General features: G+C 43.0%; 1 protein-coding gene and 1 long non-coding RNA gene across 8 annotated transcripts in view; one reads left to right on the forward strand and one right to left on the reverse strand.

Annotated features, from left to right (window-relative positions):
* The window catches only part of GLRA2 (glycine receptor alpha 2), a 135,614-nt gene extending 125,447 nt beyond the window's left edge, over positions 1-10,167 (forward strand). For all 6 annotated transcript variants that reach the window (XM_029998845.1, XM_029998843.1, XM_029998844.1 and 3 more), the window contains one exon: positions 8,659-10,167. In XM_029998845.1, coding sequence (XP_029854705.1) covers positions 8,659-8,937 — 279 coding nt within the window. In that variant the 3' untranslated portion in view covers positions 8,938-10,167. The remainder of the gene's footprint in view (positions 1-8,658) is intronic.
* On the reverse strand, positions 10,161-23,087 carry LOC121232553. Of its 2 annotated transcripts, XR_005931201.1 has the most exons (4): positions 22,804-23,087; positions 20,335-20,468; positions 19,093-19,281; positions 10,161-11,129 (listed from the first exon to the last, which is right to left on the reverse strand). It is a non-coding gene; the product is annotated as an uncharacterized LOC121232553 (long non-coding RNA). The 2 variants fall into 2 exon arrangements; XR_005931200.1 differs by lacking the exon at positions 10,161-11,129 and having other exon boundaries at positions 19,003-19,281.
* Positions 23,088-24,491: the final 1,404 nt, after the last annotated feature.

The raw sequence follows: 24,491 nt of genomic DNA on the forward strand, positions 1-24,491 counted from the left end.
ATCAAATCACGAGTGCCATTTATGGGCCCTGTGTGCACATACACACTTTTTCTTTTTTTTTTTTTCTTATTTTTGACTGTTTGACAAATGAAGTACTCTGAGATGCCATGGTCAGGGCACAGGGGTGCTCTAACAAAGTCATCTAAGATGATTTCAGCTGAGGCAGAGGCCAGTGAGAAATTTCCCAAAAGTGCGATAAAAACCGTCTTCCCCAAAATATTGAAATCTGCTCGGAGAAAAGCACCGGAGAACCTACCGGGAAAAATCCTGGAGAGGTGAGCCCTCAGATATCCCGCTCCGTGAGCGGGTTCTCCGGTGCCCCCCGTGCTGCGGTGGCCGTTTCCCCAAGCCCGTCGCACAGCCGGGGGCACCGCCGGCCCTCGTCCCGGGGTGGCACTTGCTGGTGGCGTTGGCCCTGCAGCAGGTTTCGGGGCAGGAGGGTGCTGAAGTCTGAGGCTGGGGCTTGAACAGTGCCGACAGGAGGCAGGTGAGAGAGTCTGCTCCTGCCCCATCTCATCTCTCGTGGGGCAGATGTTCAGCAGAAAGCAAGAGAAAGCTGGAAAGGTGAATTTAAGGTACGTTTCCCTCAGTGCTTTAGGTTTTTGAGGTTCTAAAACTTTAACACATAGTCTTGCTTTACATTATTTTGCTTTGATGTGCCCATTAACCACTATTCCACGTGCTAGATGAAATAGTCGCCACATATTTTAACATTAGCTTTGCAGTTTGCTCAGCCTTGCATGCAGACAGCATGAGCAGAAGTTAGTTGCCCTATATCTGACAGATTTCTGGTCAGAGCAGATTATCCTTCAAATCTAGGTCATTAACATGTATTTGTCTGATGTAAAACAGACTAATGTGCCACTCCCACTGATAAACTGGACAACCTCTGCTTTCATCAGAGACGGACTGGCAGAAGAGTTATCCAAGAGAAGTCAAGTGTCCAGACTTCACTGTCCTGAGAGGATTTAATATCCAGGAAAATTATGTCTATAAGATGCTCACAGATCACTGTATCTGAATATTTTAAGGCATTCCTTTCATTTAAAACAAAGGGAAACCAAGACACTGTGTCAGGAATAGATAGGCTGTTATTTAGGAGCTATAACTCTCTGTCATAACATCTATGATGCTTTGAAAAACAGCAGTTCCTCTGGTTCTCCCTCCCTTCCCCAAAATTAAAATATTAATTATATTATATATAAAACATGAAGTTGAATACGAAATTTACATTAACTGCATTTGCAAAATTGAGAGAAGGAAGCCTTGCTTTACTGAAGAAAAAGGGAAATTTTTATTTTTTTTTAACAACCTGATCACTCTTACTGACTGTATAATCTTCATTATTAAAATAAACCTTGAAAAATTTAGATTCCACTTAAAGATATTTCAAGCCAGGAAAATATTTTTGCTCCACAACATGTTTAAATTATGTTACTCTTTCAGTTGGATAATGTTCAATTCCTACTTGAAGAGGGCGAAGCCACGTTAACTACCATTTCATTATTGTATTAACAACAGTTCACTTGCTGTTCTTACAGAACGAGTAAGTAAATCACTTATGTTTCAGAGATTCTTCTGCTGTTTATTGGAGATAGGAGATATTATTAAACACAGCTTTCTAAACCAAACCTAAATTTGTCCATTGGAAACCCTGACCGAAGACAACGATGACCAATTTTTTTTCCGTTAATTAAAATGTCAGTGCTATTTATAATACAAGGTCTGTTTTACTTAATTTTTATAAGGCACGAGTGTCCAAATGAGAGAAAAAACCAAACATTAGTGATCAGGAAAATCGGTATTAAGAGAGGTAGAAAAGGGGTGAACGCCACTGTCACACACAGAATGGTGGGTCCTGAGGGAGCAGCATCACGCAGCAGGATCAGTCAGAGACTGCTTGTGTTTTTGATGAAACATCTTGGTGAATATTTAGGAAAAACAATACTTAGGCCAAATTCCGGGAAGTGTTCGAGCTATACTTTGGGCAGGACTGAGGTGAAAAAGTGACAATTTTGCATTGCCTTCTGCCTCTGTGAAGCCTGAATTAAGGACGAGTGGGAACGGCATCTGGTATAGGTGAGCTGAGATCCAGAGCTCTCTCTTCAGGGTGGAACAAACAAGACAAGTTTGTTAGTGACCTCTTTATTACCAAGTGCCACCAGAGCTTGCTCCATCTTCCCTTTTACCCCTGTCTAAGAAACTGGAACACATAGGTTTGCTATATGAGTCATCTCTTTCTGTATCAGCAGGATTTAGTCTCAAGGCAGAACTATGTGAAAAGAAAAACATGACACTCAAAGTATTAAAAACTAGGGGAAATGCAAGACATTTCAACATTGGCTCCAGCTCACAGCATATTATCAAGAGGTGAAAGACCTGAATTCCCATAGGACATGCCATTTTTGGTGAGAAGGAATGGCTTCTCTTCCAGGATCCTTTCTCCAGCAGTGGTCAGGCATGGATATTGAGACAAATTGTATTTAAAAGCTCTAAAACAAACCTAGAAGGACTTTTCTGTCTTCTGAAAATAAGTCACAGAGTGCACTCTTGCATGAACTAAGCTGCACATGGACCTATGAATCTGTGCCATTTTGCCATTTTCATTGTCTGAAATGTTTTCATACAATGGTTTACACACATAAATGAAAGATAACTTTCTTTTAAAAATAAGTTCTCCCTTTATCCTTCATGGTGTTACTGTGTTTTATCCTATTTCCTGCATTGAAAAAACCCCAACTTTGTTACTTTTGTTACCCCCAAAAAACATAACCTACTAATTTTTTCTTCCATTTATTAATTTTCACCATGATTTTATGATCTCTGTGATATCCTCCCCCAAACACAGCTTTTCTAAGATGAAGAGATCTCATCTACTTTGTTTCTCCTCATGCAGAAAAAGTCTTTTATCATCCTTGCTGGTCCTCTTTTTATTTTATGTAATTCTGTTATGTCTTTACTGAGTTTGAGTGACCAGAAATGCTCCTTGTGTTCAAAAACCGATCACACTGTCAGTGGATAAAGTGGCAGAATGAGGTTTTCTGTCTCGTTTGCCTGTTGCCTGACTGCTGCTTAGCAGAGGACTAATGTTGTCAGAATCATCTACGAGGTAATTCCCCAAACTCCCGTCCGGGACAGAACCAATTTTTAGCCCATTACTGTCTATGTGTAATTAGGCTTATCTTTTGCAATGTGCTTTACCTTGCACTTATCAACCCTGTATTTCATTTACTGCCATTTTGTTACTTAGGCAGTCAGCATTTAGAAATCCTTCAGGAAAGCCTGGCTTAGATTTTTCCACTTTTAACAGCCTGTTTCACCTGCGTACCTTCCCTTGGGAAACTTTGTCCAGCTCATTTATAAATCTCTTCCTTGTTACTCGTTCTCATAGAGATTCTTGGGGATTCCCTCCAGTGAATCCCTCAGTTATGAAATCAATCTTTTACTCCTAAACTCCATTACTGCCTTTTAAACAGTTCATCTATGAAAGGACCTTCCCTCTCGTCTCCTGACAATTTAGCTTTGTAAGACCCTTCTGTGGGCAACCAAAGAGAATTCGAAAGTCCAAACATGCTTCTCAGCTGAACTACCTTCATCCCCATACTCAGCAACTACTGAGAACAGAAACCATGTGAGCATGACTGCCTTTGCAAAACCACACTGTGAATTGTGTAAAGTACTGAGAGGTGGGAGGTGTCTCAAAATCGTAAAGATGATTTAGGAATTAAGTCTCCAAAGCTATTTTGTTGTCTAATTCCTACTGATTCCATTTTGCATTCAAGTCTGAATTTATTGTGGGTTTCTAACGTCGTGCTTATGAATGCCAAAAGGAAAATTCCTCTGATGTTCTCTACCCTATACCTAAAATTAATCTCCTATGTCCTTGAAATTTAATTAAACCAGATAGTCTTTTAAATCGTTTGCCCACCATATGTTGGAAAAAGAGTAGCAAAATTAAACGAATAAATCACATCAGAGAGTAAATTAAATACACTGTTTGAAGCCAGCCTCTCTCTCATTTTCCTCATTGTTAAAACTGAGTCAATGCTGACAATAAGCATTTAAAAGTGGTCAGGACAAAGCACTTCAGAATGCATTGTACAGAAAGCTGTGCATGCAAGGCATTGAATGGACTAGATTTTCTAAAGTGTTTTTCCCATTCCTGATTGCTTTGGTGTGAAGTTGGTAGTATGAATTACATTCTAGACCTGATGGAATAGGAATAAAAGCTTTACAAAGATGGAAGATGAAGAAAGAAAACCATGTCAGAAGTATAATCCCCCTGATGTACATGTTGCCTACTGTAAAGCTAAGTCAAGAGAATCTAATGCCAATACTTTGTAAAGCACAGAAAATTACTAAATTCATAAAGGGAAATTAAAAATTGAGAAAAAAAACGTAATTCTTGTCTGATGAAAATTGTTTAAAGCCAACACCTAAGCATGTTCATTATGACACCATAAGATAATACACATAAACCTATGCTGTTGAAAAAGCGTCTGTAGAAAGCATTTGCCCAAATCTCAGGGAATGTAATTGGTTTTCAAAGGACAGTTCTAAAATACTCAGGAGTGTGAACATCTGACAGGAAACCAGCAAAAGAATGCTTTCATCTTGCCATTTATTTCTTTTCTGTTTCTCATCCTAGCTGGTGACCCTTTTCCCTATGTCTTTATCAAGGACAGATTGAGTTATGACTACATATTATGGACGACTAACTGCACATCGCTTTAGAAGGATAAAGTTAATGACTTCAATGGCAGTGGATTCTGCCACTCCAGCTGATGTCCAGTGGCTTCCAGCTGCTCTTTGATTTTGGTTTTAGAATCTGTAAAAACATAAATAGCCTGGGATTTAAGCAAGTAAGATCCTGTCTGGTTTAAAATGAGTAAGTTTTACGTGTAATCTGATTAAAATAATGATAGAGATGTTTGCAAAGTCATTTGGACTATTTTACCAGTGACTAAGCTGGTGAACAGCACAGGTTGAAGACTGTCTTTGGATGAGTCTCCATGGGAGGGTATATCAGATGGTATGAACTGAGTATGATCTTGAGAATGAAGAGTATCTCTGCAACCCCACCAGAAGGTACCCTAGGTAGGTTGCCCAGTAGTTCACCAAGCCTCTAGGTTAAAGGAAGACGTATCCACTATATTAAGGGACTCAAAGCACTTGAGGCCAGTTCTTCATCTCACATTTTGAAACATGAAAAAAAAAGGGTTCTCTTTGTTAAGGGATATAAATTTGGTTTTCTTTCTCTGTGGCTATTCCCCAAAATCCTTTATATATAAAAGAATGTTGGAAGATAATCTGAAATGTCAAATTGTAGCTTTGCCATGAGATTATGGTGTTTTGGAGACAGTTTTTTTAACTACATCCGTACTGCTAAAGTAAATCACATTGGGGATTTTATTGCTCCTGAGGCCAGCTGTCACCATGTGGCTCATGACCGCAGTGTGTAGCGTTATTCCCCAGTGGAGCAGCTTCATCTGGAAGAGAGCTTGTTGACATGGTCCACACCAGAGTGAGCTCACCCACAAGCAGTGTGGACAATGAAGTTCCAGCATTTGGGATGACCCCCAGCCTCCTTCAGCAGCAGGGAGGAAGTCTTTCTGTCCCTGCTGTTTCATTTTGGGTGGAACCAGTTTAAGGGCTCAGGGGGCCAGTAGGACACAAGCCCAACTCTGCAGTCTCATGGGAAAAGTATCCTCCTAGGACAGACATCTGGGTCTTGATCTCTGCAGGGTTTCGTTGTTAATTTTCAACACTTTCACTGGCCAGCTTCATAGGAAAGGGCAGAGACCTCACCAGCCTGAGGTCTTTCAGGTGATGTCTGGTCAGGTGGGAGAGCTCTGATGGGGTCGGATCTTGCCTGTGAGACTGCAGATGCTGGCAGCGCTCAGAGGGCAGGCAGGTGCCGGACTGCAAAGCCCCTTCGGCTCCTGGGGGATTTCACTGCTGAAAATCAAACGGTGGTTACGGAGCTGTGGCACCTCCAGGGCTGGAGGTGAGGCTGTAAGGGCTGTGGCTTTGCTTGCTTCCAGTGGCACTTAGGTAACGCCAACAGCCACAGCTTAGGTGTCTCTAGTGCCAAGTTTTTGTAAGAGTGTAATATCAAACATAGAAACAAGTGGCAGGTAGAAACACAGTGCCGTTCTCTTAATTAATTATTTAGTCTTCGAAAAAAGTTTTTCTGATAAAGGTTGAAAAAAAGCCACATAAACACACACTTTTTTGCAACCAGCAAACAGCTCCATGTTGGGAGAACAGGTAACAAACTGATCCAGAGATTTATCGGGGAGAAGGAGATTCCAATCTGCTCAAGCAGGGAAGGAAACTGAGCATGTGCTCCTCACACCCCAGGTGAATGCTGTACCTCTTGTATCCAGGGTAAACCAGCATCTACTGCAGTCCTAAACAAAAACCTAGCATGGGGACTGGGCACACTTCTCTCTGGGTTTTGAGAGAAAGAAGTGGCATGGCCAGCTGTCTTGTGGGGAGAAGCAGGGCTCTAAATCCCATCAGGAAATGGGTGGCTCCTTACAGATAAAGGTTGGGTGCTGAAGACCTGAAAGAATGTGATTTAAACATCCCTGTTCCTAACCTCAGGTGGTTTCCCACTTGAGTTACAACAGTGTAAGCGCAAAAGCAGGGCTGTGGCGTTGAAGACAAATTGCTCAGCCCCACGTAACAAAGCTGCGACCCAGCAGGACACAGTGGAAGTCGGGATTCTCCAAGTCCTGCGTTGAGCTTAGTACCTTTTTTTTTTTCCTCCCACAGATCCCTCAGGAGTAACAGAAATTAATTTTAAAAAAAAATGAATGAAGTACATATGGCAACACAGCTGCTGAAAATCTGTTACCCTTTTTAATCACCCCTCATGTCCTGGGCATGCATTTTATCCTTCAAACTCAGTAAAAGGGGAAGCGTTGTGAGGAAGGCAGCTCCCTGTATTATTGGGGGACTTTGTGGTGTTATTAAGTCATGCAAGAGAAGCCTTGCCTGTAAGACTATCCAGAACTTAGGTCTCAGTGGGTTCACCTTTAAAATACTCTACATATTTATAATCACTAGGACAAGCAGAATTTCGGAGTTTTCACAGAGGGACTGCAAACTGTAAATAAATAAACTTGAAAAAGGAGAGGACCATGCTTCTTTTTCTTAATGATGGTGAGCTTTTGAAAAGAAAGGGATATAAAGTCTGGATAAGTACTCAAACAGCCTTGCAATACCGCAGTTTTCCACCTGCTCAGAGGTACACTGTAGAATAGTCCTCGGGCTGAAGCAACAGGAGCTCCAAAGCACTGTTTGCTGCCTATCTTCCTTCCATAAGCACTAAATGTCATAAGCAGTCAGAGCGACTATTTCTCATTTGGTAGCCTTGGATCACACTACTTGTTATTCACGTTTGCATGTCAGCTGCAAGGTAAGGAGAGCAAGTGTGGTGATATATTCAATTCCAATGCTGGAGCTGGGGAGAGAAAAAATGCAATTATTGAAAGAGGTTCTTCTGTGAAGGAGCAGTGATTTACATCCTGAATAGGTGTAAATTATCCTCCCTCCCCACCCCCAAGTTCAGCAAATGTACTCCTTATTCAATATCTTGCTGCTGTGATGTTTTTTTCTTGCAGTCTCCGATTCTCTGTTAAGATCAGAAGGCTGTGGTTTAGTGAGAGATATGGGGGAGTATTCCTTGTGAGGGAGTGGGCTCCCTGTGAGCCCAAGAAGCAGTCATTTTAAGTCAACAATGAAGTATTAGTCGGTCGAAGGTCTTTAACTAGATCAAGCTGCTGGACCGACAATTCATCCCTGCTGGAATGAAAAAGAATAGAGCTGCTTGTATGTTGGTTTTGAATCCTTCATGGAGGGCTGCCAGTAACTGTTAACTTGTGTATTATTGTGCTATCAGACAGGAGAAACGGCAGTGAGAATTTACTAGCACAGTCACAAACCTTTCATCACACAGTTATCATGGTGATAAAGTTCAGTGGTAGTTACTCACCTCTCCAAAAACAAATAGTACCCACTCAGACAAGAGAGAATGGATTTCGGCAAGATGGTGCTATATTAGCTCACGCTATTGCACCTAAGTCCCAGTTACCACTAAATCCAAGTGCCCAGTGTACTTTGAAGTATTGATTGTCAGAGTGCTCCTGTAAGCAAGGAGGGACCATGATCTATCCTTGTTTCATAGATCAGAGACGGAGGTGCGAGGCTGTGGTTAGATGGATGCACATTGCCGTGAGCTTGAGCCCCTGGATCTCTGGGTCATTCAGTTCAACCTGGCTGGAACAGACTCTCTGCTACCAACATGACCATGTTTCCTCCCCACAGCAAGCCCAATAGCGATGAGAAACCTGTGGAGTCAGATATCTTCCCTATGGGGTTGGGATACAGCTTGCTGCTCAGGGTACTTGATTTAGCCATAGCTAGAAAAATTAAAGCTCTGATTCACAAACACTGGCAATCACCTAATTTTCCATGTATTTTTATGTGAGTTTTAATTGCTTGCTTGTCTTTGAAATGTGGACTTTGTATCATAGCTTAACCAGCTAATTTGCTTAGATGCTTTAGAGGGGTGCACCTCAACTACTCAAGTATATGGTGTGCTTAATAGACAGGTGATTGTGTGTCTTATTTGTCTTCTTTATCCTCCAGGAAGATGAAGTTGCTCGTGACAGTCGATTCAATTTCAGTGGCTATGGCATGGGTCACTGCCTCCAAGTCAAAGATGGCACAGCAGTCAAGGCAACTCCACCCAATCCACCTCCGGCACCACCAAAGGATTCAGATTCCATCAAAAAGAAGTTTGTTGACCGTGCAAAAAGGATTGATACAATATCCCGTGCTGCATTCCCACTCGCCTTCCTCATTTTCAACATCTTTTACTGGATTACATACAAAATTATACGGCATGAGGACATTCACAAGAAATAGGCAACTCTGGTTCGCCAGGACTTCTTAGCCAAAGTGATCCACGTGTAAATAAACAGTGAAATGTCTTTCTGTCATTTGGACTAAGGGTTTCTTTCCCCCCCCAGGACACTGAAGAAAAAATGAACAAAGAGGAAAAGAAGTATAGAAGGAAAAGTGATTACATGAAAAAATATGCCGTGAGACCAGACAATGAGGGTTCCCCTATGTACTCTCAGTGTTGTTCTTCCAGATTCAGCATTGATCAGGCATCTGTAAATGGGGCCAAATTTTACCCAGCTTTATCACCAGGATATTATCTTTCAAAACAAAAGAGAATCAGAAAACAAGCAATTCTCCTAAAACATCTACCAATAGACTGTGGTGGCTACAGTACAGTGAGTTATAAGAGGACCAAACTTTTTCAGGATAATGTTGCCTTTCTATTTGAAACAAGTCTACTGAGCTACATTCCATGACCATGTCTGTAGTTAGCGGTTTCACCAAGGAGTCCTTTTGTGGGTTGTAAATTATTTCTACTGATAGGGGAGAGGAAAAAAAGCAGAAAAAAAAATTTATACTTTATTATCCTTGTGGGTGTGCATTTTAATATTATCTTGCTTTACTAGAATTGTAATTTTGGAGTTGAACTTGTGTGTCGTGTGATTTATTTGATAGTTGATACTCCAAAACCAGTGAAACTGCCCGGTTTATTTTTGTTGGAAGACAGTGCACTTACTTCATTTTATTTCTGCTGATTTTACATGCAACTTGAGGTGCCAAACTGTATTTTACCTATTGTGCTACCCTGTACCACACTACTTAGTAAGAACTTGTTTCCTCAAAGGTGTAGCTCAGTTTAGCATTGACTTTCTATTACTGCTCTCATTGTAGCTGCAATCAATAGCTCTATAGGTAAACACAACTTGTTTACAGACCTCCAATTTATATCTTTACTCAAAGTGGCTATCATTTTAAATATCATTAATTAACCTAAGAATTTTAAAACTGTACTGTGATTTTCAGAACCTGTTACCTTTTGGTGCCGGATCTGTGTTATTCAAATCCTTGCTACATGTTTTAAAGTAGAAAATTAAAAAAAAAAAAAAAAAAAGATGGTATTTTTGCTTACACAGAAGAAGACAACCTGTAACATAAGATGAATCAAACATTAAAATTTTACACTTGCTGTAAAAGGGTTTATTAAAAAAAGGTATTTGTTCAATTTCAATAAAGCTAAATGTGGTACTAACATTTCTTCCCTCTTTTCTTCATTTGCAGCAGCAGGGCTGTTTGCGCCAGGTCCCAGCTCTTCCACCACTCTGTCAGCAGAAAGAGGGTGAAAAGCAACCTTCTGCTGACCTGGCTTAGCACGCCAAACTTTGCTATCTGTCCTACAGCAAAGGTGCTGTTGCAGCCCCTGGGAGTATGTCAAGGACTGTCTCAGAAATGCGGCCAGCATATGACGGGAACGTTTGCGGGACATTTCTATTTGCGAAGCCAGGCCCTGGGGGAGGAGGCACGCCGCTCCCTGCCCACCACATCCATGCACAGCAAGAAGCACACCTCAGCTTCGCACGTGCTGTGCCCAGCTTGGGGGTATCCTAAACTTTCTCCTGACTTTCTTACAGCTTCATCACTTTGGTGAGCTGAAGGACATGCTGAGGTGGCCTGTGTCAGGTGCCTCATGTAGACATCATAATGACCAATAGTTTAAAAGCAGATTAAATCGCATCCAGTTCTCTGCCCTTCCCTTGAGAGGCCAAAACACACACCCTGAACCTGCCCGGCATAGACATTTTTTCCCCCTCCCCTAGTGAGATATGGTACAGAGACACACTGTACCTGCAGCATGTCTCACTTCACTTTGAGTCCCGGACCAGCTTCTGGCGAGAGGTTGTGGATGCAGGTACCAGAGCCTGGCGAGGCTCTATTGGGGTGGGGGGAGCGTCTGTGTGTGTCTGTGTGTCCTCGTCCCTCTCCACACAGCTGGCTGTAACTACCAGGCTTTGTTCCTCTCCCAGGACCGGGGAGGGAATCTAGACATCTTGACAAGCCTGATTTCCAAACAGTTACGTAGATTAATGGTAAAAAGCCCTTTGTGCATTTTATCTCCCCACACCCTGTGGACTCTCCTGTCACTTACACCCATGACGGAATTGGCAACAGTCATCTTCATCTCTTTGAGACCGTGGATCCAGATGTGTCTGACAGCCCTGGAAGGGGGAACCAGTGAGAACTCAAGACAACTGTCCAAACTATTTTGGTTTGCATAATAAGCTTTTGACTCAAATTTAGGTATCATAATATTTGTAATTTTTATACTACAAGATTTGCTTTTATTCCTTTTTAAAGTGGAACAGTATTTTATTAATGGATAATGTAGCAGAGGAAAACCCCAGCGCAATCCTAGTCCCATGAGCTCCGGCAGGGCGAGGATACCCAGCTGTAAGCTGTGCTTGTATAGGAGGTTAGGAGCCTTCATTGGTACATAAACATTCAGAGCTCACTTCTACCAGTCCCTCGTTCCAGAAACTGTGCTTTAAATGAAGGTGTAATGTCAGGATTAATGTTAATCCTCAGCGCCCAGATGTGTTGCTAATGAATGTCACAGCCTATTGCTCATAGCTCCCCCGTATGACCGTAGACCACTGCAACAGGAATGCAAAACTATTCTCAGCTGGTGGATGTTTATATGTCCCTTTTTGTGGTAAAGCTCATGTGCCTCCAGCATCCACATCACAAATTCACCTGCACGCTTTGCAGGGCTTGGCTATTAGCATTGAATAAATAGTTTGCTAAAATATTCTGCTGATCGGATTTGAGGCATGCTGACAGTATCCATGGGAAGATTGCTCCACTGTTGCCTTGTATATAAACTTAGGTCCAGTTATGGGAATAACCTGTGCACAAAATCCTTACAGGTCTCTCTCTTTTTGAAGACAGACAGAATTTATAGCTACACAGCAATTAGTTGTGAATCTTGATATTATCTGACTAAATTTTGGACATAAATGATGCATGCAAGTGGACAAGGCCCACCAAACATGGCTATTAGGAATGGCCACATGATGCAGAAGAGTTCGAGCATGCTGGTCAGTGGCCTGTGAACTGTCTTACACGGAGATAGCTTGATACCACAAAGGTATCAAAGAACATGGCTGGCACCAGAAAGATGTATACTGGCTGAGAAACTGCCTGCAGATAAAAAGCCAGGTAACAAGGGTAGCAGGACTTACAGAAAGACGTGCCTTTCCTAAGCAAATGCTCAGTAGGGTTATCAGAGAAACAAGACTCAAAAACCAGTCACCTTGCACTCAGAGAAGTAGCAGAATTAAATAATGAAGCAGTTTCATTTCAAGACACTATTGCAAGAGGAAAAAGAATGGCTTAGAAAATAAGTCCCGGACAAATAGCCTTCGTGAAGCAGGAGACGCAGCAGGATGGAAGGAAAGAGCCCGGGGATTAATTCTGAAAAGCTTCCAGACATATTGGAAAACCTGCAGGTTACAATTCTAGCTGGTAAGATAAAATGAAGCCCTAGGGCATTTAAACGACTTGCATTTAGCTATAAAACTATTATGATGACTTCTAATTTATCAAGAAAGATTAAAAAGCTTTAAGCATGCCTTTAAAGGATGCAACATCAGGTCAGGTCATTGGCATCCTGTTGTTACAGGCTGGACCTGAGTGGTTCAGTACTCAAGGAGAAAGGTTTAGCCATCTCTCACCCGATAGATGCTGTCATGCGCTGTGATAAAGCCTAATCAATAAAACAGATCTTTAAGAAAAACCTTGTTGCAATAGGAGGAAAGTGGAAAAAAAGTGCAATATGAGATGAGAGATCTCTTTTGTTCCTCTTTCCTGTTTCTTTTTCTCCATATTTTTTCGGGCAGCAGGGCCATCACTTGTGATCTACTGAATCATAGGTGATAGCTGGTGTAGAAATAGAGGCTTTTGGAGTCTATGATATGAGATACCAGCATTTCATAACTGCTGGTGGACAACATGATGCCTGTGGAGTCAGATTTTTCATGTGCTACAGAGGTGAGGAGTAAGGGCCAACCCCATTCTTCCACAGTCATTAAGACTTTCTCACTCTGCTTCCCTTCTTCCCAAGCATGAGATGCTGAAGGCAACAGGAAAGAGCTGATGGAAAAATAATGTTCGTCTACTGCAGGCTGAACTGCTACAGCCTTTCATCTTTGTGCAGACCTGTCATTGACATTGGTGGCACAGGAGCTGCTGACCAAACGTGAGGCACCAGCCAAAATTTACAGCCTTACGTAGCTGACGTTACTGAAAACATTGTGCAGGAATCTGGAACTAATCTTTGAGATTACGGGCATGGGCATTTCCTGGGAAGGGCTCTCACTGGGCTGAATTGGTGTCTTTGGCTCAGCAACAGGATTCTGCATCACCTGGAAGTCACATTTCATGAACTTCAAAAGATCAGACCCACTACAATATTGACATTTCTATATTTAGAAATATATTTCTAAATATAGAAAAATATATTTGATGTGGGGGCATAAAAAGTATATACACAGCTTTCTAATCCTTATTCCTTTAAAATTAGAACACAGCAAGGAACACAGAAACAAAGGCTGTAGGATGAGCTTTCCATTGCACAAAGCAGTACGAAAATAATTTTAATCAATTTATTCATTTTCATTATCTATAATATAGTATCTGTGGAAAATAAGTTTCTGCCAGACTTTCAAAGTAACTTATTCTAATGCTTTTTGACATAGACGTTTGTGTCTTACAATATTTTGGAAAGCTAGAAAACCAAAGCCAAGGCTGCCTAGAGGAACTCCTGCCTGGGAGAATAATCTGAGCAAAGTCACGCTTTCTCCATAAATGCCCCTTACAGATTTTACTTTAAAAATTAATCTTCTCTGGTTTGACAGGAAGAGAAAAAGAAGATATTTATGCCATTTGAAGATACTTTTCCTACTTTTGCAGAGAAAATGTGAAATGTCATCACATTTAGGGCTAAGCTGCAGAACAAGAGCAATTTCACCAGTTCCAGACAAACTCATCTAGCCAATTTACTTCCAATTCCAATGCAGTGCTCACTGAAATCAGAAGGAAAAAAAAAAAAAAAAAAAAAAAGAAGTGCTTCATTGACTTCAATAGCTTCTAGATCAGTCCCTAATGAAGGATAAGTTTCCAATGCTAAGCACTAGAAATAATCTGGGAGGGAAAATATTCAGAATGGATTAGCTCTCTTCAGTATCCTCTAAGGAGGAATAGAAACTTGAGTCAAAATAAGCATCTCAGATAATAATTAGGAAAACTGACTTTGTGAAATGCATACACTCAGTTCTTTAAGTTCCCACTGAAACAAACATGCTAAATTATTATCTTTGCTATGGAGAAACCCTGTGAGGCAATACTAATAAAAAAGCAGTGAATTCTGGGGATTCTGACAGCATTTTACTTGTGCTAAAAACTAGGATTTCACTGGGACAAATTATATAAAATCCTCTCTAGTCATCTGAACAGCTGTATAACTGATTCAAAACCAGCTTTTCCAGCTTACTATAAGACCTGAATTTGACTTTCAGCAGAGTGGGCTCCTGTTGCTGGGGACGGCAGGCAGCACGTGCCATGCCAGGAAGATGCCAGCTGGACGCATTGCTCCTCTTTCCACTGCCCGGGAAAAATGGCAAGACCCCTGAGGGTGCACGGGGGGAATATATTCCTCAGCAGCACTTACTGAAAATGCATTTACACAGAGGGGTTGAAGGATTCACAGATTTCTACCTTCCCTTTGCCGTGGCATGAATCCGTTTTCCCTAAGGTGATGCAGAGTGCTGCCCTTGACATCACAGGGTCAGGCCCATAGCTGGACATGTCTGGAAATCCCATCTTTGCCCCTTTGGTCCTGGGGAATTCCCTTCTCTCAGCTGCAAGTTCTCTTCGTCTGCTGCAAAGGGACCCTGGTGCACAGCAAACGAGATGTGCCTTTGAAAAACAGCTTTGACGGTCATTACACAGCACCCCACGGCTCCCGAGCAGGGGGACGAGAGCGGAGAAGACAGGATGCACCGCTGGTGCTTGGTGTGGGAGAAGGACCACGTGTGCAAGGATGCCTCTCCTCACCCCTGAGAGCCCAAACCTGGGACGTACTCTCCAGAAGGTCCTCAGGGGCTCACAGATGAGGCTTACACCACATCCCGAAGCCGACCGCGTTGTGGGGGCTGAACCAGGTTCCAGTGCTGCTCAGAGACCCCAGAGACCTGGCACATTCAGCCTATCCCACCCCCTGAGATGCTGAATGGGGTTGCAGCTGTGGCTGCAGAAATAGTTCGAAACACTGCAGCACTCAGAAAACATCTTCCCTGCTTTCCCTTTACTCCAAGAAGAGGAAAGAGCTATGCCAGTGCGAGCAACAGAAACTAAACCCAATGTGTGATTGGTATTTGCAGCAGTGCTAAAGACCCTCGTGTGAGGATGTGTCCCCACAGTAGCCTGGGCATTGCCTGTTTTTTCCTGACCCAGGTGCCAGAAGAGTGCAGCCAGGGATTTGAGGAGCACAAGGGCTGGTGCAAGAAGAGAGGGAGCTCAAGGGTGCTGGCAGTGGGGAGATGTGGGAACGAGCCGGTCAACACAGACACCATCTCGGGCTGCTCTGCAAGCCTGGGCTGAGGTAAAAGCCCACTGTGCCCAGCACAGGGCCGCTGAGCAGGACCAGCCAAGGGGAACGGGCAAAGGGGATGCCCAGGGATGGCAAGTGGCCCAGTAACAGCCACAGAGCAGGGCAGTGGTGGGGCCAAGAGCAGGGCCCACTCCCGACCAGACTAACAGGAAGGGGGAGAACTTATCAAAGAAGAGTCAAGTCTAAAATATGTATTTACAGGATATCTTCAGTTTTCTCTGCTGGGTGCAATCACACTAATAAAAATGAAGACCCTACTGCAAAACACTTGGCAGGACACGTGCTCCAAACAGGAAGAAATCATAATGTTGCAGTGGAACCAGGGAGAGTCTTTAGCAGGGATTGCCAGGGAGAAAATGAGAGCACTAGCTATCTGTTTCACAGTGGAGACGCTACCTCCTCCTCTCCCTGCATGGTCAGATGTTACAAAGAGGCATGAGAGTCTGGAAATGAAGCAGCCTGCCGCTGTGTGGTTACATATGCCCTCTTAGCCATTGCTTGGAGTGTGAAGGGGACATCTGTATGGCTGCTTTTGGGGGGCACCAACAAGAACATCATGGACAAATGCCTATGATGAGCTAACTAACCTTTAGAAAAGGAGAGTGAGGGCATTTTTCCTGTAATAAGCTAATGAACTCTGTCCTCTGAGAGAAATGGGGGACATCATCAGTTCGGTTCCTAACAGGGGCTGCCAAAGATGCTCTTCAGAGGAGGGGTGAAGAGCAGGGCTGCTACTGAGCCATTAGCTTAAAAAACAAGAGCTGAAAGAGCTGGCTGCTGCAGGAAAATTGGGTTCCCCTTCCATGTGTATTGCATTCATTGTAATAAGACACTGAAAGCATGTTCTCTGCTTGGAAGAATATCAGAATCTTCCACTAACCCATGAAAGGAGCAAAGCAAAAAGAAAGCATCTTTTTGTTATAGTAGCTCGAGTAAAAACCAAGAGAAACTTTTATGCTGACCTTGGATGTAATCTGGGCCATTACAAGTTGATGGTGAAAGCTTCAATATGGGCAAGATCTTAGCCTGCATCTCAGCTGTCTGCTGTTATGCCACATTTGTTTTCCACTTTGGAGCCCAGTGACTTTGTTTCCTTGAATTACCGTAATGAGAGGTTTCATCGCTGACCCTTCTGGTTTTGCACGTGCAGTAAGTGAGCACAAAAAATGAAGAATTTGCTAAACATCATATAGAATTTCAGTCAAATTTTCCTCTCATCAGAACCTATGTGTATAATTGTGCTTCAGAGGCCTTTTCCAAGGGACACTGGTAGAGGTTAAAGAGCATTTTTATGTTTCCTTTAATTTATTAACATTAGCTTGGTTTTTAATTTGCAGAAAAGAAGTGTCCCATTAATACACACAGTCACATTTTACGTTAGACATCCTAAATGTGACCTATTCTATTTTTAAAGGAACTAATTCCTGTATTTTTTCTGACTTATTCCAGGCATCACCAAGCCACAAAATGTAAGGCGCATTCCTGACATATGGGGAGTTTTCCTTGGTTTTGAACAGCTGCGTTGTTATTCTAGCTGTAGCTTTCTGTATTAATATCTGTGGGCAGGACTGATTTTATGACACTAAGGAAATAGAGGAGGATATTTTAGCATACAGAAAATTTGCATATTTGCTGCTATCACAGCAGAGAAAATTTCACTGGAAATTAATGGTTTCTGCAAATTGAAAAGCTTGAATTGCATTTGTGCTCACACATGCAGACACACACACACCCCTTTCACTTCGCTTCCCTTAATCTTATTACAGTCTTTCTTTGGCTGATGTCCCTGAAAATTTCACCTGCTACCCAGTGCTTGCTAGTGTTGTAGCACAGAACAATATCTACCTTATTTATCTCTGACCTAGTTGTGGAAAAAGTCCAAAAGTTATCTTCAGCCTGATTAATCTAAGTCTGATCTGCTAATATGCTGCCATGGATTAAATATATATATCATCTGAAATAGCTGGGGCACGGCTCAGACATCCTGCAAATGGCAGCACTCAGATGTACCTGCAGTGAGTTTTGCTAAGCAGGCACTCTGCCCGGTGCTCTCTGATAAGGTTTCTGGGTCACATCTGAAGACTTTAGCAGAAAATGTGATCGTGGATACTTCCGAGGTACATCTTTTCTGCAAATTAAAATCCGAGCCGATATTAATAAATCAGAAGGGAAACATGAACTAAGAGGTCTGGGGAGAGCTCTTCAACCTCTGCCTGTGCCTGGTGCTGGCAGAAAAGCCACAACGATGCAGAAGGACTCCAAAAGCCCCGTTTGCAGCTGGGGAGGGTCCCCATGGCACCGGTGCCTGGGACAGCAACCCCAACCTCCCTGGCCTCCTGCAGGGCACAGGGGGTCCCGCCTTGCAGCAACAGACAGGTCAGGGGGCATCTGGATTAGGCTATGGGCAATGTTGGTCCTTGGAGCAGTGCAAGATGAGGCTACTTTACAAGTGGTTTAATCTCGTCATCACAGCTTGGTCAACTTGTCTTTTCGAGGTTGCCCAAGCCCTGATGTTCACACTGGTGTTTTCAAGCTGCGGTTATATGGCCACGCGGTTACACACCAGTGGCTTTTGCGACTACCACATGCACATCTCATCTCTGGCCACTGCAGCCTGGTGGGTTTACTAGCTGCCCTCTTGGCTTCACTAGCTATTCTCCCTTCAGGCTGGATGGAAGAAGCGAGCCGGGTCCCCTGTAAAATAAGACAGATGGAGGAAAAACCCACTGACAACAGCAAACTACACACAGTGCTGCTCCCCAGCTCGGCCACATAGGCTTGGGACATTCCCTACAAGCCGGTGTAAGGGTAGGAGGGTGAATTTGTTTGCAACGTTATGCATGCAAAAACAGTGTAACTGGAAAGCACAGAAAAGCATGTTTTGGAGAGACCTCAGAAAGAGCAGAGACTTCAGGAAAGTGCTAACAACAAAAGGATAACTTAAAACAGGGACTGGAGAAAGGCCCTGCTCTTGTCATCCCAGTGATGCTCCAAGGAAGACAAGCAGGACTCCACCAAGGATATTGTCACCAATTGCTCTTTCTAATGGAGATCACCTGGCAGATCCCCAGTATCAGCTACTCATGCAGAGGGGCATTTCTATTATTAGGACAGTCAGCTGGGAGAATGGCCAAGGTTTATATTAGCTCCATTACTGGGTAGCTTTAATGGGCACTGGAGAGCATCTCCGGTTTTTGGAAGTATAACTGCATCTATTGGACACTACTCCAATGTTCCTCTGTTTTAAGAAGGTCAGCACTGACCCCTCAGAAAAAAAAAAAAAAAAAAAAAAGCAACAATCAAACAAAGAAAAGAAAATAAAAAGAAAATTCTAGGCTGAAAAAATGGAAAATCAAGGTGGAACAACCTTAAGAGATTGCATAATCTACTTCAGCCCCAAAGATGCTGGGCTGGAGAGGGGACACTGGGTGTGCATCAGTGAGTGCGGAGGCTGGAAGGGTTCTGTGGGAGGGATTCTGGGGGACTGTAAGAAGTTGTACGTTTGTCTTCACCTCAGTAACTCCCTGTTTCCTGGCCACTGCCAATGGTGAGCACTCAGGTCGTGCAGCCGTGGGAGCTTCCCCTGCACCTCCCCTCGCCGACCTCCTCTTGCTTCGGCTCCGTCTCACTCTTCAGTCAAGAGGCTCCTCCTGATGCCCTGCCCCGGGATGGCCGTCCGGTGAAGGATAAGCAGCTAGGACCTGGAGAGAAATTAAGAGGGAAGCATCAACAGACAAACTGATAGAAAACTTTTTGTCATGCACAGTATTTTCTCATTTATACATCCTCATGAGAAAAAGTCAGTTTCTCCCCACAAAAATTTGCAGCTTCGTTAGTAACTTTTCCCATTTCATGGGGTTTTACAACAGCAATTATTAAATTTTAAATCAACAAATCGATCGTTCAGCAAAGAAACAGTTTGCTACAGAAAGCATCACTCAAATTTTCAGTGTCGAATGTACAGGTATTTATCCAAGCTATAGAGCATGCTCAGTTGAAGACTTCTTGAGACCTCATTGGTCCTGCTAATTCCCAGAGAACTGCGTGCCTGTTCCAGGGTGGTGGCTTATTGTGAGATTTTTTTTTTTTCTTTTTTAATTATACCTTTCCAACTCTACTCACTGGGCTTCAAGGACATGGGATTTTTTTTTTTATTATTATTATTTTCATGCATCATTGGAGCTCCTAAACAGTCTCCTACAGATTCAGAAAATCAGGCTGCCTGTAGTGAATGAATCCCTCAAAAACAGTGATATTATTAGCTCTTCTGTGTCATTGAACAGACGAGCTAAATGCTAAAACCAGAAATTTCATTAAAGATCAAAGAAATATCATTTCATGTTTCACCTGCTCCATTAATATCAAATATGAACTCTATCTTTCACGACACAACTGAAGTGCAGTGTAAGATTTCAGATATACTATTATTTAATCTCTCTTTCATAGAAAGAAAAAAAAATGTTCAAAATCCTTGAAGAGCTGCATCTCAGCATGACAACATGTTTTGTCTGACCATTTTAAGTCACTAAAGAACATCTTGGCCTTGTGATTTTTCAATAGCTCCCTTTCTTCATGCACCACTTGAAATATATTAACGGAGACATAATTTTCAGGAAATGCCAAGCACTTATTCTCTGAGCGTAAGGCCTCCAAAGACTTCTCTGGTGGAATACCTAAGAAATGAGGCACTCAAAATCATTAAGTGCTTTTGGAAATCTCAGCCTTAAATATTATGGTCAAACTAGTTCTTTTACCTGGAGTTTTTCCCAGTCATTGCCTTGTAACTCCCTCCGATTTTTTCTCCCAAAGAGTAGCTTCTGAGCAGATCTCTGCCCTCTTCCCCAGAACCCCAAACCCCTGGGGACATGATGGGTCGCACCTTGTGTCTCTGCAGTGGGAAAATTTTAAAGGACTGTAAAAGTTGCCTTAACAGGAAAAACTGGAAAAAATGCATGTCAGACATTTCTCTAAGAGCATCCCAGCAAAAAGGCAAGTCCAGAAGGTCGTTCCATCATGTTAACATTACCTACATATCTCAGAGCCAGAAGATTAAAAAAGGACACTCAAATCTTCCCAGACAACACATCTGTTCCCCATTTTTCCTGTATCATTTTCAGCAGAGGCTTTCGGAAGACTATCAATATCCAAAAAAGTGACTCACCCACACAGCGGGGTGAAGGTCTCATTTATGTCCTCGGGCTGGAGCTATGTATATATATGTGTTTGTCACATCAGTCCCAGCATCCAGTGGCAGGAGCCATGAGGTGCTCTACCACGATTCTCCATGTTCGCCGTTTTCTGCACTTTCCCAGTGTTTCGGGCCCCTGTATTTTCCAACAGCATGCGCCGGTGTCAGTGTAGGGCAGACCATAGGGCTTTGCGGAGGGGGATGTATAAGCTTCCCCCCAGGGGAAAGGGAAAGCTCCTGGCAGCACCAACCACACTTGTGAAATGATCGAGGTTTCCTCAGCACCCATTTGGGGAACAACGCAGCAGGGTTGCTCCAGTCAGCCCTTCCCTGCAAATATCCTTATCTTGGCTATGGTCGAATTGAACAGCTTTCCAGCCCACGCGCCTGTGCAAGACATGGAGTCCCTATTGTAAGGAAAGAACAGTGGTAATGAATAAAAAGGAAAAAAGTGTAAAAGCATGTATTTTTATGAAGCTACAGCCCTGGGGCAGCTTTACAGAGACTGAGTCTCTGTAGTGCCAGGAATGGCTTTTTTTTTTTTTTTCTGCGTTTTGGGGAGGGGGTTGCCAACCCATGGGACCTGCCCGGTCTCCCCCACTCCTCCTCACCGCCCCATCTCATGGGTGCACGCCAGGTAACACCAACATCCCCCTGTTTTGCTCCAAGCTTCCCTGGACCAGGGCAGGGCTGAGCTCACGGGGGGCTGCTTCTTATTTCAGTTTTGGCTTTCCTGCTCAAGGTGGGTGCGGAGACGGCTTGGCCATGGGCAATCCCCCCCTGGTCCCCCTCCCTGAGCCCGTGCAGCCCCCAGGGGCAGGGGCAAGCTGTCCCTAAGCGCTCCCAGCTGCCTCGGCCGCACGGCTCGCAGATGCCGGGGCTGTTCAGGCAGCACTGCCAAACCCGCAGTGACAGGTCATTGGGTCCCTACGAACGTTAATGTGATGTTTACTGCTCACGCTGAAGTGCCACATGGGCTGCAAGCTGTTTCTTCTTGGCCGAGAGCTAGGAGGGAGATAACCCCAGCTGCCTGGTGAGCAGGGACATCTTCTCCTGCTGCCGGCTGAGTGGGGCAATAGCATGTGTTTGCTTTTTGTTTGCAGGGAAGTTGCGGCAGAGATTTATCAACTTTATCTCAGCTCCTCACAGGAATCTCTTTCCTGTAGATACTATGTGAGGCAAGGGTTTACAGAGGGAAAGGCTCTCAAATGTATGGCTTTGGAAAAAAACAACCAGATCCCAGCTTTCTGACTTCACAAGGAGCACAGGGTTTGTCGGTCAATCCTGAGTAAATACGAGCCTTCCTTTAGCAGCAAATAATCTCCACAGTCTGACATTTGCTCCCAGTCTAATTCTCCTGGCCCACCTTCAAATCCTTGTCCAAAGATTCCTGATCTTCTCACTGCCCTGCCAAAAAGATTGCTGAGATTGGCAAAGGTTGGGCGAGCTGAGCAGACAGAGGAGAGCAAGTGCAGCTGGGTTCCTCGCCGGCCCCAACTTACTTCTGAACCCGTTAATTGCTCAGCAGTGCAAACTAGTGGAAAACAAACAGCTTCTCTCGGAGGGAGGACTGTGAGCATACCTAAATTATTTGGGAAAGAGAAGCCCTTCAGAGACTCCCGTTTTCCTGACAGAAAGCAAGCTGAAGATTTGTAATTGAAAGGAATGCATCCCGCCGTGGTTTCTGCATTGAAGACTGAAGCTGCTGTCATTCAAAAACACGAATTTGAGGTTATCCTGAAATTGTTTCACAATCCCTCACATAATCTTTCAAATCCTCCTACAAACCTAATGTTATCCTTCAGGAATGCATCAGCAAAAGATTTTTATTTGATCAGCGCTGAAATCTTTTAGGACTAATAAATTTAACCTTCAAGAGTACTATGGCATTTGTTAAAGACAACTGAATTTATGTTTTGGTAGCCCCAAAATGGTTACATTAAAAACTTCTAGTTTAAAAATTTTTAACCTGCTGGTCTGGCAAAATCATCTCATAGGAAACCCTATAGATGGGAGCAACTTGGTCAAAACTCACCTCCGAAAGACCTGGTTGATTCCCAGGTGTATAAAGTCTCAGGGGATGGCCTCCTTCTTGGGCAACATGCAGGAATCATTTGAATAATCACAATTTAAACTGCAATCCTCATTTAAGGCCTCCTCTCGTGCCAGGGCCTGGGACTCTGTACTGCTCTACTTCACAGGTCTGCGGCTGGCAGAGATGCTTCCAGGAGTGGTCCTCCCCTGAGAGCCTCCTGAGAAGACTCCTCCTGTCCTTCTGCTGGAGTTCATATTGGGGTGTACAGGAAAAGTAGAACAGCTTCTGGGGGTGACAAATACGCAGTCAGGAAGGTATAATTTATGTATAAGGCATTCATACGCAGACATTCATTTCAGCTTGATACCTAATCTGACCTCCTTTTCATTCAAACAGCATCACTCTGGTCAGTATTTTGATGAGATACCATGTTGGAAAGAACCCAGAAACTCACTGACACTTGCTGTCCTCTGGGGAATGACTAGGAGGACAGACACTGAAACGCTGTTGGACTCCACTCCAAAGTGGAGCCACTATCAAAGAACACATTTCCATCATTGATCTAGGAGACTGAATTCTTTCCTTTACCACTTGAAACCATATAATCCTCTGTGGATCTGGCCAAATTCAAATTTGGTAATTACATTTTCCAGAAGCAGAGTAGGCTTAAATCAATAATTAAACAAAACTAGTTAGCACTTTTGATTTACATTGTATTTTTGAATGTAGACTTACTGAAAGCTGACATAATTTATAGACATCTCCTTCAAGCATGCTCAGCCTAAACTGTAATTTAAATGAACTAGAAAAAAAAATTACTTCTGTAAGTTGAATCAATATGTCATGAATTGACATACTGCATTAAGCAGGGCAAATAAAATTGGATAGAGCAATTATACATCCTAGACTACAAGGTGACTGCTGTGTTCTCTGAGCCTCAACATTTGCAGCTTAATGAATGCTGAAGAGCTGAATGGGTCGGGGTAACTCAGTGGTCTGACTTTACTTTCTGAAATGAAAAAGCATCCTTACTTTGTATCCCTGTGGTCTAAGTCTGGGCTGCTCTGAGGGACCTTATTTAAAAATACAACACAGTTTCTCTCCAGAGAAATATTGAGTCTTCATGGGTTAGGGTGTTTTTCCTGTTTCCAAAGGAATTTTTTTTTTTTTTTTTTTAATTCAGAGAGTTACTTCATAGTGGTTAGCTCTAATGAGCTTGATAAAGTAATGGCATAGACTCCTCAAATTTTTCACATAGTTGTATCTTACTGATATCTGCACTTAGCTGTGCCTGAAGAAATTAAATCACAACTTGTCTAACTGATTAGCAGTGTTCACATTTGACTTGTCATAATTGTAGTCAGGGACAGGTAAATGGTATATGCCACTCTTAAATCATGCTGTTTCTTATACCTGTGATAAAATCCGAGGTATGCACTGTAGTGCACACACAAGCTAGCTTTAATTTCATTGACAGGTATGATAATAACAATGCACTGAAACCTATGCCCTGATATCTTCAAGCTATCCAGGTCATCTGAGACCCTGGCTGCCTGGAAAATGGCATGGAGATTAAGTTCGTGTTGTTATATCTACACTGCTGTTGTTACTGTGCTTGAGCTTGTACTGTTACTGAATTTCTTGAGCTTGCTACTACTATTGAATTAGTGAGGTTAAGCCTGCTCGGA

The sequence above is a fragment of the Aquila chrysaetos genome, chromosome 23, assembly GCF_900496995.4.
Source record: "Aquila chrysaetos chrysaetos chromosome 23, bAquChr1.4, whole genome shotgun sequence".
NCBI classification, from domain to species: domain Eukaryota; kingdom Metazoa; phylum Chordata; class Aves; order Accipitriformes; family Accipitridae; genus Aquila; species Aquila chrysaetos.